Source organism: Dioscorea cayenensis, chromosome 9 (assembly GCF_009730915.1).
Source record: "Dioscorea cayenensis subsp. rotundata cultivar TDr96_F1 chromosome 9, TDr96_F1_v2_PseudoChromosome.rev07_lg8_w22 25.fasta, whole genome shotgun sequence".
NCBI classification, from domain to species: Eukaryota; Viridiplantae; Streptophyta; class Magnoliopsida; order Dioscoreales; family Dioscoreaceae; genus Dioscorea; species Dioscorea cayenensis.
In genome coordinates, this window is record NC_052479.1 from 3,501,332 (window position 1) to 3,514,644 (window position 13,313).

General features: G+C 32.4%; 1 protein-coding gene across 1 annotated transcript; it reads right to left on the minus strand.

Moving 5' to 3' along the window:
- Nucleotides 1–5,528: 5,528 nt before the first annotated feature.
- LOC120268774 (gibberellin-regulated protein 12-like) lies at nt 5,529–7,560 on the minus strand. The gene is made up of 4 exons (XM_039276048.1): nt 7,426–7,560; nt 7,284–7,325; nt 7,172–7,205; nt 5,529–5,951 (listed from the first exon to the last, which is right to left on the minus strand). Exons 1-4 carry the CDS (start codon nt 7,507–7,509, stop codon nt 5,770–5,772), a joined length of 342 nt encoding a protein of 113 aa, XP_039131982.1. The 5' UTR covers nt 7,510–7,560; the 3' UTR covers nt 5,529–5,769.
- Nucleotides 7,561–13,313: the final 5,753 nt, after the last annotated feature.

Here is a 13,313-nt window from a genome sequence, read left to right on the forward strand (position 1 = left end):
CAGCCCCTCACACAAAGAAACCCCAAACCAAACTAATGAAACCGGCAACAAAACAATCAAACCAATTTTATCCAGCCCCATGGCAGCAGCTGATTCTTTCTGAAATAGCTTGGGGCTAGATTTTCAATGATACTTAAATGCTGAATTTTCTGGTCACAACTCACTGTAGTAAAGGGATGAGACTTTCACCATGTCAACTGGCCTGCACAAAATATGACATGTTGTTGCAGGCTTAGATTTGTCAGCCCTGAACCTTAAGGTCAACTTGCAAGGGGTAGCCTGTGGTCTGAAATGGCCAAAAAATCTTCCACAAGCTTGCTACACTGAGCACAAATGAAGATAGCCAGTATACCCACCAGAGCACCCATATCGTGTAAGAACAAACCTTCAGCCTTTACGGCCAGGACTGTTCAACAAAGGAAACAGAACCTGTTATGTTGGCACACCACAAACCACAGCCATGTGTTTGCTGAAAGAATACATTTACTTACAAAAGTAGCATTTATATCTTTTCTATTTTGCTATTTTTAAATTAATTTCCTCACTAGCCTCATCATCCTAAGATCACTGCTTTTTATAATATATATTCATTTTATTATAGAATATTTTAATAATATTATCTGATCTTTATAATTTTCCAACCTATGTCTCATCATCGCTCTTTCTGAAATATTATATGATATTTAATAACTGTTTTATATGAATGTTTCGCAAATCTTAATATATTCCAACCTTCATATGTCAAGTACTGAGATTTATTCCTCCATTACTTTCCTTATTATTTCCATAAAGAGAATCTTCTGCCACTGCCTGTTATCGAAATTCTCAAATATCCATCATACTATACTGAGTAAACTTCAGTCTTTGAAACTATATAATTTTCACCTAATATTATTCAAATATTTAGATTTATATCTGATTATATAATAAAAGTTATTAGAAAACCTCTCACATCAAATACACCACCATCATCAATTTTGATGAAGATTGAATTTTTGTCCTATATACAGTGTCCCATATATAAATAATACTGCATTTTCCAGTATTTTTAAATATATTTATTTAGGACTGATTTTTCAACACTTTAAGTCTTATGTTTTATATAGAATCAATAATTTCTCAAAATAATTAAACACACAGGGTCTATCCAATAAAATATATCTATTAGTTAGAAGTTTATTAAAACCATTCAATAGAAAATACATGATATTATATCTTTCAACAAAATGGTCTGATCATTCAATTTATTAATATATGATTATCGTCCAATGATATTCCTATAACAATTCAATACAATAAACTTAAAGAAAGGATCTCAAAGGTTTTTAAGTAAATTTTGTCTCATTAAATGTATTCTTACTGAATTTTCATCCATTCCCATCCATCTATTAACGTTATCAATATTAATTGTTTTGTGTACCAGCATTACCTATTGCTCGTTTCGCAGCTGTCTTGAATGACTTCAAGGGTCCGCCTTTGGGTAAGTTCAATAAATTTTGTTCATAATTACTATTTGTAGTAAAACTATGCTAAGATAGAAATTAAAAAGAATGTGTAGTTCTACTAGTTTTTCACACAGTTAAAAGCATCGTTACCTTTGTGTTTCAAAACTTCACTGATTACTCTTCATTATTATTACGCACATGATTCTATATTCATCATTATTTAAACAAATTTTTTTCTAATTGTTTAATAATTTCTTGATATTCTTTATCTTCTATGTTATTGATTTATTCCATTATGTATGTTTCTTCAGATAAATTTTATGGGATAATTTTTATGACCATACCTACATTCTATTAAAAAATTTACATCATCTATATCTTCTTATGTAATTTTCAAAAATCATATCTAGATATGTCTTTCAATACTTTTATTTTATTTACAACTTCTATTGAATCATATTCACTCTCTCAAGACTATTATATCCCCACAACCATCATGATTTCAAGATACCATGAAATCCAGTATTTATGTAGATTTCAAAATAGATTTACCATCTTCATCTTTTTCCTTAGTTTTAGTTCTAACTTTTGTGAGTGATTCTGCCTGATCATGAATTCTATCTCTTAATATTGTGTGCCTTTTAACTGCTCTTATCCATAGATATTTTCTGGCTTTTATTTTATCTTTTAGGGTTTTATTATCTCAGACTAAATATTTACTTAAATTATCTATGTAATTATCTATTACTGTTGTATCTATTGAATCTAAGAGTTTTTTTTTTCATGTATAACAAACTTCTATAAATTGATATTGATATTCTAATGATTTTTTTGCATTTATTCATTCCAATTAGTCTTTGTTGATGTTCTAAAGGATTCCATTTTTTTCTTGGTACCCATTTTGAGGTCCATATCCAATTTCTTAGATTATCATAACTAACTAGTCTAACTTCAATTAATGTTTTTGCACTTAGTTGATAAGCTCTTTTCATCACTACATAATTTCTAACCCCTATTAGCCAAACAACTTTTCTATATTTAATTTGACCTGTTATAGTTGTATTTATGACACTTAAATATTTTTTTAATGGTTTTAATTATATATCTATTAATTTTGGATCCATTCTATTGAGTAATTCCATTCTACCCTTATAGTCCTTCTATTATTATTCTTTTATTTTTATAATCTATCATTCGTCATTCTTATACTAGAACTTCCATCAGTGTTTTCATAAAATTATACATTAATTACTCAGCCTACTAGCTGATGCAATTTCTATGGGGTTTATACTCCATTCACTTCCTTTTAATATTTCAGAGACATAATGTTTTCCTTCTATTCCTTTTAATCCTTGGTTTTCTAAGAAAGATTTCAGTTTTTTAGGTGTTAAAATATATTTTACTCAGCTATTATTTGTTGATTGTTCAGTAAACATTTTTGTTATTAAAAGATTTGCTACATTTGGAATCATATTATATCCCTTAAAATTTATTACTAGTTTTATGTATCTATAAAATGTTTCGAATGATACTAAGAAATTTGGGATCATATAAATAATTTCTATATGATTATAATTCATATCAACTTCTAGAGAATCAATTGTGGCTTTAGGCATATTTTCTATTTGTCTTATATCTATTAGGCTTACAAAAACTTTTGTTCCTAATCCTTTTTTATGCAATCCTATTACTCCTATCATTAATAATCCTATGCAAACTAATGTATAGCCAAAAGCAATCATTTTATGTTATGATTATTTTGTAGTTATATCTAGTACTATTTGTTTATCATCACTTGTACAACATATTTCTGTTTTATCATAATGTTCATAAATTTTTTTAATTCAAAATATTCTATATTCACATAATTCTTCTCCGGAAATTAATTTTATATTTATATTTCTAACCTCATCTTATTGTTCTTCAATTGTATATACTATTTTTTTCTTTTATTATGCTTAATAAGTTTATTAGTAAATCTAATATGATTTAAAAAAGAAAATCTTCTGATGTTATCTATATTTTTTACTATAGTCTTATGTTTAGCATTTTTAGTATTTTCTCTAGATATATCTAGTCTCTGTTTTGTCAAATTGTTGTGATAATTTTATTTTCCAATTTTCTAAAAGCTTTATATCTTCTTTTGATCTATTTTCTATGATTCTAATTTTTTTCTATTAAATATTCTTCTACTTCATTAAGCTATAAAAACTTCTTATATGTTATTTTATATTTTAAATTTTGTGGATTTAATTCTCTTTCTATGGAAATATCTTATTCTTAGCAATTCTATTTTATAATATTCAGTAGTTTCAAGTAAGTGTTTTATTTCTAGAAAACTTCAATCTATATTCAGATGGTTTTGCTAATTCTTCTTTGGTCCATATTTTGAAAAGAGTTACTAGTTTTCTAATTTTTTTGACCAGATCAAATTTGTATAATTTTTTACTTGGGTACATAAATTATCTATATCAATTTTATTATTCTCTTTTTCTTTTATACTATTTTTTACATAATCTAAATTAGAAAGTTTTGTTTCTAATTTTAATAATTTTTTTTAGATTGTTTAATTTTTTAAGGATTAGATCTATTTTTGTATCCATTATGCAACTATTCTGCTAAGATTAGATCTATAATTTGCATAGCTAATTCTATTAAAAATTTTAATATCTTATAAATATATTTCATTTTTAAGGTAACACAGATTTTTCTTATAACAATTAAAATATTAATTAAGACAATAGTAGTAATTAAGCTACATACTAATTGCATAATATAATTTCTACTATTCAAAAAATTAATCATTAAATACTAAATCAATTACTACATTTATTCCTTTGTTTACTTCAATCATAAGCAGGAATTATTATTCAAATTATTATAAATAAAATTTACTAAATACTAAATACTAAATTACTAAACTTACTAGAATAAAATTTTATTAAATAATACTTTTGCTGAAATATTTAAATTGCTTGAAATAAATTTCAACAAGTATTATGGATCAGTAAAAGTCATATAACCAAACTAAAACTTACCATTGACATGTTGAAGACCTTGTTAAGGGTTTACCCCTACATAATGATGATTACCGTGTTCTTGAGGATTGAAACTCTAACTCTGATACCACCTGGGATTGAGTGTGCCTTTGAACTTACTTCAAACTCCGGATAAGAGATTTATAATCTAGAGACCAAAATGAAGTAAAGGTTAGGGTTAGAAGTGTGTATATGGAAGAGTTATAAATCTGGATGATTTACTGATAGCAAAGCTTTGGATCTCACTTGGTATTCGTGAGTCCTTACAAACACACTAAGGCCCCTTATATAGACAAGGAGAGGGCTTCAATAAGGTTCAAGGTTGCTTCGGCGAGAAGCAACCAAGAGAAATTTTTATGTTTAAGACTCTTGAGATTTAATTTCGGAAATACAAATGTAATTGTAACACAAAAGAACTTCACAAATTCAACTAAAAGTCACAAAGGAATAGGTACAATTAAAATGGACTCAATTAAAGCCAAACAAATGTTCGGCCCAACCTTAATGAAACCCAAGATATTATTTTTGTTTGACAGATACTTTAATAAAATAAAAGTGAAAACATAAAAGTAATAAAACTAACATGTCTAAATATTAAAAAAAGAACTATAATATTAAAAAAAATAATCTGAATTAGAAATAAAATTTTGAAATAAATTACATATAGATTTTTTTTATGCAATATTTAACATTGGGGAAAAAAATATAACAAGTAATATATAATTTAATAGAATTTGTAAGTTAATTTTTAACAATAAAAGTACATAAGCAAATATGCCTTTTATAACTCTCTATGAAATAAAATTGAGTGTTAATGGAGTTTTTTATTATGTAAGATTTAAATTATCAATTAGTTACAAACTATATATATATAAGAAACAAACACAAATAAGTGTTTGTAAAATGCATAATTTCTTTTTTGTTTTTGTTTTTAATTATAAATCATATTTATTAAAATAAAAATAAAAAGAGTACAGACAAGAATAACATATAGACGACAAAACAAAAGACCAAGAGGAGAGTGAATAATTTCTTATACACATAATACTAAGAGAACAATTATTTTATTTCTATAAAACATCCAAAGCACAATGAGTTGTTGTTCTTCGAGCACAAACACAGGCAAAGCTAGTTAGAAACACCAGCATGATGCCATTAATACAAAAAGCAAAGCATAAACTATATATAATGAAGCAATGAGTGAAGTTATTCTCATCAAATATTTATAACATATATAAGTCAAAGAAAAAACACATAGTGATCAAAATATATCTATATATTAATATTTAAGGGCATTTGGGTCCTCCGCTCTTGGTCTTCCAGTTATTGTAGCAAGGACAAACCTCTTTGTGAGCATAAGTCCCTGGAGGAACACACTTGCATTTGAAGCAACATTTCTGGCAGAAAAACAAGCATGGTTTCTTGTATTGTGTTTTCGAACAACGGAATTTGCATGCCCCCGGACACTCTGCACATCCAACGCAAGAAGATTGCCGGTGAATTCTTCGCACTTATATTAATATTAAGTGTTTCTTTTTCTTGCTAAGATAAAAAATAGGAACGTGCATAAAGTCTTAATGGAGTAAGTGAGAGAGGCTATGTGCACATGAGCCGTAGAATCACCAACATACAATTATTACTCACATTATCAAAAATGTGTCATCGCCCGTAATTCGAACTAACCACTTACGAAAAGTTCAAATGGAAACCCGGCTACGAATAGACCACATGATCATTTGTACTAATTTCAAGTGTTTGCCGATACTTTGTTAATTGTTAGACATATTAGGATATTATTTCGTATATCTGCATTATATTTCATATATTAAGAAAGTTTCGGTAATGCATTATTATATATTTCAATTAATCAAAAAATTGCTGAAATCCAGTAAATTTCTTTGCAAAATTTCCGTTTGATAAAGAATTCATTGTAACTATTTGATTCAGATGAAACAACATATGAAAATATATCAACCAAAATTAATAAAAACAAACACAAATTTTGGCTCATGGTCAAGACCACTTGATTTGGGTGATTAGCATGATTAATTTTGGATCTCTTGAAAGAAAAAATAAAAAAAAAGTGGCGAGAGTTTAAATCTCATGTAAAGAATTGAATTACATGAGAATTTGAATCCTCATGTGGACCCTATAATCAAAGATAAGCATGCGTAAATCATCAGCTCCGCTTGATTAACCCAGAAGTTTGTTCTCTTTATTCAAAATAAAAACTCAGTGAATAAATATACTTTTATTTGTAAAAATTAAAGTCCATTTTGGTTTCTAAATTATATCACTCTCATAGGCACTTTAGTGCTCAAAGATAAAAGAGATTTAATTCGATCTATTTTAACTAAGAACAACGATATATAAAAGAAATAATTTATAAATTCAATCCATTTGGGTAAAAATGAACAATTTTAGTAATTTAAAGGGAAAAATGCACTTATACGGACTTGCAAACAATCACATCAATCTCTAGAAAGATGCATTCTATTATTATTGAAGAAAATAGTCATACGTCAATGAATCAAGCATATGCAGAATTGAATATATAAATTAAATTCTATCTTCCATTAAATTTAATCAAATTCCCAAAATGAAACCAAATCTATTTAAACATTAATCACACACACAAATAAAAAAAACTTTGAAAAAACAAGAGAAAAGGGGATCCATAATACAAACCTGCCTGTGAGAACCCAGAATGCTTATGCTTATACTGCAAAAAATAGAACAGCCAAACTTATACTAAAATCCACAAGACATAAAATTTAAATTTAAAATTTACTTTTGCCACCTTTTGAACAGCGAAACTCATTCCAACCTCTTCTGCCACATCCTGAATTCAATAAAAATAAATAAATAAATGAGTAAAATAAAACGGTGTAAATTGAACATACTACATTTGGACATTATGCATTGAAAAGAAGAAACAGAACCTTGGTATAAGCTGAAGATATGAATGCAAGAAAAGAGAGAAGAAAAAGGAGGAGGAGAAGAAGAGAATGGCAAGATCTGTTCATATTTTTAGTGGAGAAATGAAAGATGAGATGAAGCTCATGAAGTTTCACAAACCAAAATGGTACATTTATAAGTTGGAGCCTCTCCATTATTAAAGTCGCCCACTAGTGCTATTTTCCACCGACACATCCATTATTTTTATTTATTTAATTATTTATTTGTTTGTTTTTCCTATTTATCATCTTCTTCTTCTCTCTTTTAATTTCATTGTGTGTGTGTGTGTGTGTGTGTGTGTGTGTGTGTGTACTGAGAGATGGAATATGGAGTGAAAGAGCACATGATTTAGTACTTGTACTTTTTAACTTTGTCTGGTTGCATTGAATCCTAAACAAAGTGAGTTTACCATACTTCGGAGAGAAGGGTGATGTTTTAAATTGCAAACTTGGTTTTATACCATGTGGCATTAATTAATCTCTCTTGTTATAGTGTCAAAACTCATTAGTTAATTTTATCAAAATAACAAAAGGGTTCCTAGTGCAATGATATTAGTCCCACTGTGAAAGAAGTTGTGTTAAATATTCAAATGTCTCGAGTTCAAATTTCATTGAATGCATATGATAATAATAAATTTTTAGTATAGATATAAACTTATAACCTAAAATCTTGCTTCACTCTGTAAAGATGCATAAACTGAATTATCAATTTTTTTTTTCTATACATTTTAACTTTGCTTATCATATTTGTAAAAAAAAATTATCAAAATATGAAATTATATTTGTTTTAGTCAAATGAATGATTTATCAGTTTTTTATTGTAATAGATAAATTTGGTATGTGAACTTTTTTTAAAAGAGAAAACTTGTTGGGATTTTTCTGTTTTAAGAATATAAATAGTTGTGAGGCCAAAAAGAAAAATAAAAAGAAGATGAAGAAATGGCTGCAAGTTTAGGTAGACATTGAATTCACAGTTTGGAAGTAGAGGTTAACATGTGACACAATTGAATGAACCTATTCAGATTTTTATGCCATGAAGTTAGTCTAAATTTTGTTTAAGTGTTCGGTTTGTAATATTAAATTTTCATTTTCACACATATTTATTTTTATGAAAACTCAATATTGCATATAACTATATATATATATATATATGAAAAATATAGATTCTTCTTAATAGTTATGTATAGCTCTTTGTTGGCACTAACCAATGGATCATAATCCATTAGCCCAAAACCATTTCCTCATCAAACCATCAACTTAAATCAATGGCTCATAAAACCATCTCTTCCAAACCTTTGGCCCAAACTAATTACCCTAAACTAATGGCTCATTAAACCATCAACATGCAACCTTGGTTTTGTGTGATTTGTGGGCTGGTTCCTCTCTATAAATATAGAGGTTCTCATTCCATTTCAACACAACTTGAGTGAAGGAGAACAAGTGAGAGTGAGAGAAAATTAGAGAAAAAAAAGTGAGGAAGTGTAAAAAAATATTTTGAGAGTTAGTCCATTCTTCTACTACAAGAGAGAGTACTGGTTTTCTCCTTGTTATTAGAGAGAGTTTGTAACTCCTGGAATTTTCCCACTTAGTAAATTCTTCTATCTTTGCCCCATGGTTTTTACCCTAATTATTTAGGGGTTTTCCACGTAACATCTTTGTGTCATTTATTTTTCAGATTTCTTTTCATTTATTTTCTTTGCAGATAATGTTATATTCGGTCCTACATTTTCTGACACAAGTGGTATCGGAGCTAGATCTTGGTGTAATATATCTACTTATCAGTATGCTCTCGTGGTTGCCACTATTAGTGGATCCTCCACATCGGAAAAATAAGTTGGATAATTATTCACCTTTTGAAAGGTCGATTCATCGCTCTTGCAGCGAATTTCTAATAGAAGCAATGGCGACAAAATATGAGATTGAAAAATTCGGTAGGGAGTAATTTCTCACTATGGAAGTCAAGATAAAGGCAATCCCGAGGAAAGACAATCGCTTGCGGCCATCACCGAAAGACCAGGGTGAGGTCGAAAGATGATAAGTGGAATGAGATGGACGGGAACGCAGGTGTCGATCTTCATCTCGCGACTTGCGATGGAGTTCTATCAAGCATAGCGGAGAAGAAGAGCAGCGAAAAGAGATCTGGGATCACCTCACTAAGTTGTACGAGGCCAAGTCACTCCACAACAAAATTTTTCTTAAAAGGAAACTCTATACTTTGCGTATGGCAAAATCTACTTCAGTGACGGGACACATGAATACACTGAACACTCTATTTTCCCAACTCACATCATTGGGACATACGATAGAGTCAAGTGAGCGTCGTGAAATTCTACTCCAAAAGTCTACCAGTTCAGTATGATCAACTCGTCATCAACTTAACAAATAATGTCCCCACGGACAGTCTAGTTTTTGACAATATTGCAGCTACTGTTCTGGAGGAAGAGAGTCACCGCAAGAACAAGGAAGACAAGCTAGCAAGTTCACAACAAGCGGAGGCTTTTGATGGTGACGAGAGGAAGACCAGCAGGCGTGAATCTAGTGGGAGTTACAATCGTGGTAGATCAAAGTCGAGGAGTAAGAAGACTTTCAAGTGCTACCACCGTGGCAGAAAGGTCACTGAAGAAGGATTGTTGGAGTCTAAATAAAAGGATTCCAATCCTCGAGGGAATGTTGCAAACACTTGGATGATGGAGAAGCCATGGTGTGTGAAGTAGCAACTACATCAGGTAAAAGATTTACTGATGTATGGCTTCTTGATTCAGCAGCCACTTTTCACATGACCTCCCAAAGAGAATGGTTCCATCAGTATGAACCTATCTCCGGGGATCGTATGCTGTACCGTAACGATCAAGCTTTGAAGATCGTTGGCATTGGCATTATCAAGCGAAGATGTCACGATGACACGGTTCGGACCATACTAGAAGTCCGAGCATGTGGAGGGCCTCGAGAAGAATTTGTTGTCTATAGGGACAACTTGATGATCTTAGTTGCAAAATTGAAGTTCAAAACAAGATCATGAAGATAATTCGAGGAGCGCTTGTATGCATGAAGGGAGAAAAAGATAGTGCAAATCTATACATCTTTGAAGGGAGAAACTTTACAAGAAGGGAGAAGCTTGGGTTGCCACAAGTAGTCCAAGTGAAAGATGCACAGATGACATGGCACGAAACTTGGACATCATGTCGAGCAAGGAATGAAGATTCTTGCAAAAGGAATCTACTTCAAGGTCTCACAAAGGTAACACTACCCTTTTTGCAGAGCATTGCATTATAAGCAAGCGACGATCGACTCAAGTTCAACACATCTAATTCTAGAAGCAAAGCAATTCTAGAATTGGTTCACTCGATGTGTGTGCAAGCACCGATTTACATCCCCGGGAGGAGCAAATTACTTTGTATCATTTATTGATGACTATTCGAGGAGATGTTGAGGTGTACCCTATCAAGAGGAAAGGCCGATGTGTTTCAAGTGTTCAAATTTTACAAAGCGCGGATGGAACTTGAATCAGCGAGAAGATGAAGTGCTTGAGGGTCGATAATGGAGGAGAATATACTAGCAAAGAATTTGATGAATTCTGCAAGCAAGAAGGCATCAAAAAAGCGCTTTCACTCAGACATACACTCCTCAACAAAAATGGAGTGGCGGAGGCGGATGAAACAGGACTCGTTGGAAAGAACAAGAGCTATGTTGGGAGGCTGCGAGAGCTTAGATAAGACGTTAGGCGAGGCGGCCAGTCACGCTTTGTTATGTGGTGAATCGGGCCCCATCAGCTGCAATCGAGTTGAAGACACCGATGGAGATGTGGGATCGGTAAGCCGAGTTGATTATTCAAACCTTAATATATTTTGGAAGTCTTGTATATGCGATGTATGATACCCAAGAAACTTCTAAAGCCGGATCCAAAATTCAGAAAATGTATGTTCTTAGGATATGCTGATGGTGTTAAGAGGTACCTACTGTGGGATCACTTGCCCATAAGGTTGTAGTCAGCGAGGGATGTTATCTTCATAGAAGATAAAGAACAAGAAACAAGTAGATGGTGAAAGCACTTCAAAAAGAAAGCACGGAGACTACAACAATACGGTGAAAAAGAAGTCAAGCTACACTGAGAGCACGAGTACAAGAACCAATTTGAATCACGAGTTCTAGAAGTTCGGCGATCGACTCAGTCTAAGAAAGGCACCAAGTTGGCATTCGACTATATTATGGAGGGTAATATTGCTTACTCGTCTTCTAGCCGAGGATGGAGAGCCATCAACTCTTCAAGAAGCACTGAACAATTCAGATGCATCTCAGTGGATGGCAGCAATGGAAGAAGAAATTGAAGCTCTTCATAAAAATAGGACATGGGAACTGGTGTCGCTACCACAAGGGCGAAAACCCATTGGCAATAAATGGGTCTAAAAGATCAAGCGCAATAGTGATGATCAAGTAGATCGATATCGTGCTAGATCGGTGATGAAAGGATATGCTCAGAAGGAAGGTATTGACTTCAACGAAATATTTTCGCCTGTGGTTCGACTCACAGCAGATCCAGAGTAGTCTCGGGGATGTGTGCTACATTTGACTTGCATCTTGAGCAGTTAGATGTCAAAACTGCATTTCTTCATGGAGATCTTGAAGAAGAGATTTACATGCTCCAACCAAAAGGTTTTGAAGAAAAAGGTAAAAGAGAACTTGGTTTTGCGAGGTTGAACAAATCTCATCTGACGGTCTAAAGCAGCGCCAAGATGTTGGTACAAGAGATTTGATTCCTTCATCATGAGCCTTGGATACAGTCGATTCAATGCAGGACCTTGTGCATATGTCAAGAGGTTTGAAGAAGATTTTGTCTTCTTGTTGCTGTATGTTGACGACATGTTGGTAGAGAGCCCTCAACAAAGATCGTATCAGGAGTTGAAGGCACAATTGGCTAGGGAGTTTGAAATGAAGGACTTGGGACGGCAAACAAGATTTTAGGGATGCAAATTCACCGAGGCAGAAATAATAGGAAGATTTGGCTTTCTCGGAAGACTTATCACGAAGAAAATCTTGCTGGCGATTCAACATGCAAGACCCTGTAAGCCAATTTCTACCCACTTCACTGTTAATTTTCAAGTTATCCTCAAGTATGTGTCCTAGCGATGAAGAAGAGGATGGAGATGTCTCGAGTCATAGTATGCATCAGTCGGTGGGAAGCCTAATGTTCGCCATGATCGCATGCAAGACCGGACATTGCACATGCGATGAGGGAGTGGTAAGTCGAGTGCATGGCGAATCTCGGTCGAGGAGCATTGGAGTGTTGTTGAGAGGATTCTCGGATATATAAAGGAACCTCAAATGTTGCATTATGTTATGGGGATCTAACTTTTCATCGGTGGATATGTTGATCTCTCGATTATGCGGTGATCTTGATAAAAAGCAAATCCACTCTTGGATATGTGTTCACACTGAGCGAGGAGGCGTGAGCTGGGTTTTCGAAAACTACGATCGATCGTGGCTACGTCAGCAGCGTAGCAGTGTTGGCGACTACACAAGCCGATGAAAAGCAGATAGTGGTTGAAGATGGTGTTGGAAAAAAACTTGGGCACAAACAAGAGAACATCACTCTATATTGTGACAGCGAGTGCATTGCATCTTGCAAAGGAATCCGACGATTTCATTCAAAGACAAAAACATATCAGAGTTCAGTACCATTTCGTTCGTGAGAAAGTTGAAGAAGAGTACGAGTGGACATCGCAAAAGATTTATACCAAGGATAATCTAGCGAGACTTTTATGACAAAAGTAATCAACAGACAGATTCATATAATGGTGTCGATCCTCTTGTGGTGCGTGCGGAGGCGTAAGCAACAGTCGAATGGCAAGATAGAAAGAATGATGTGAAGATCTGAT

Excerpts from the sequence above, each read along its gene's own strand:
- LOC120268774 (XM_039276048.1), bottom strand. The coding sequence starts at position 7,509 with ATGAACAGATCTTGCCATTCTCTTCTTCTCCTCCTCCTTTTTCTTCTC. Across the intron at positions 7,326-7,425 it reads TATCTTCAGCTTATACCAAG|GATGTGGCAGAAGAGGTTGG; the intron begins GTTCTGTTTCTT and ends TATTGAATTCAG. Across the intron at positions 5,952-7,171 it reads TTCTGGGTTCTCACAGGCAG|AGTGTCCGGGGGCATGCAAA; the intron begins GTTTGTATTATG and ends TTGGATGTGCAG.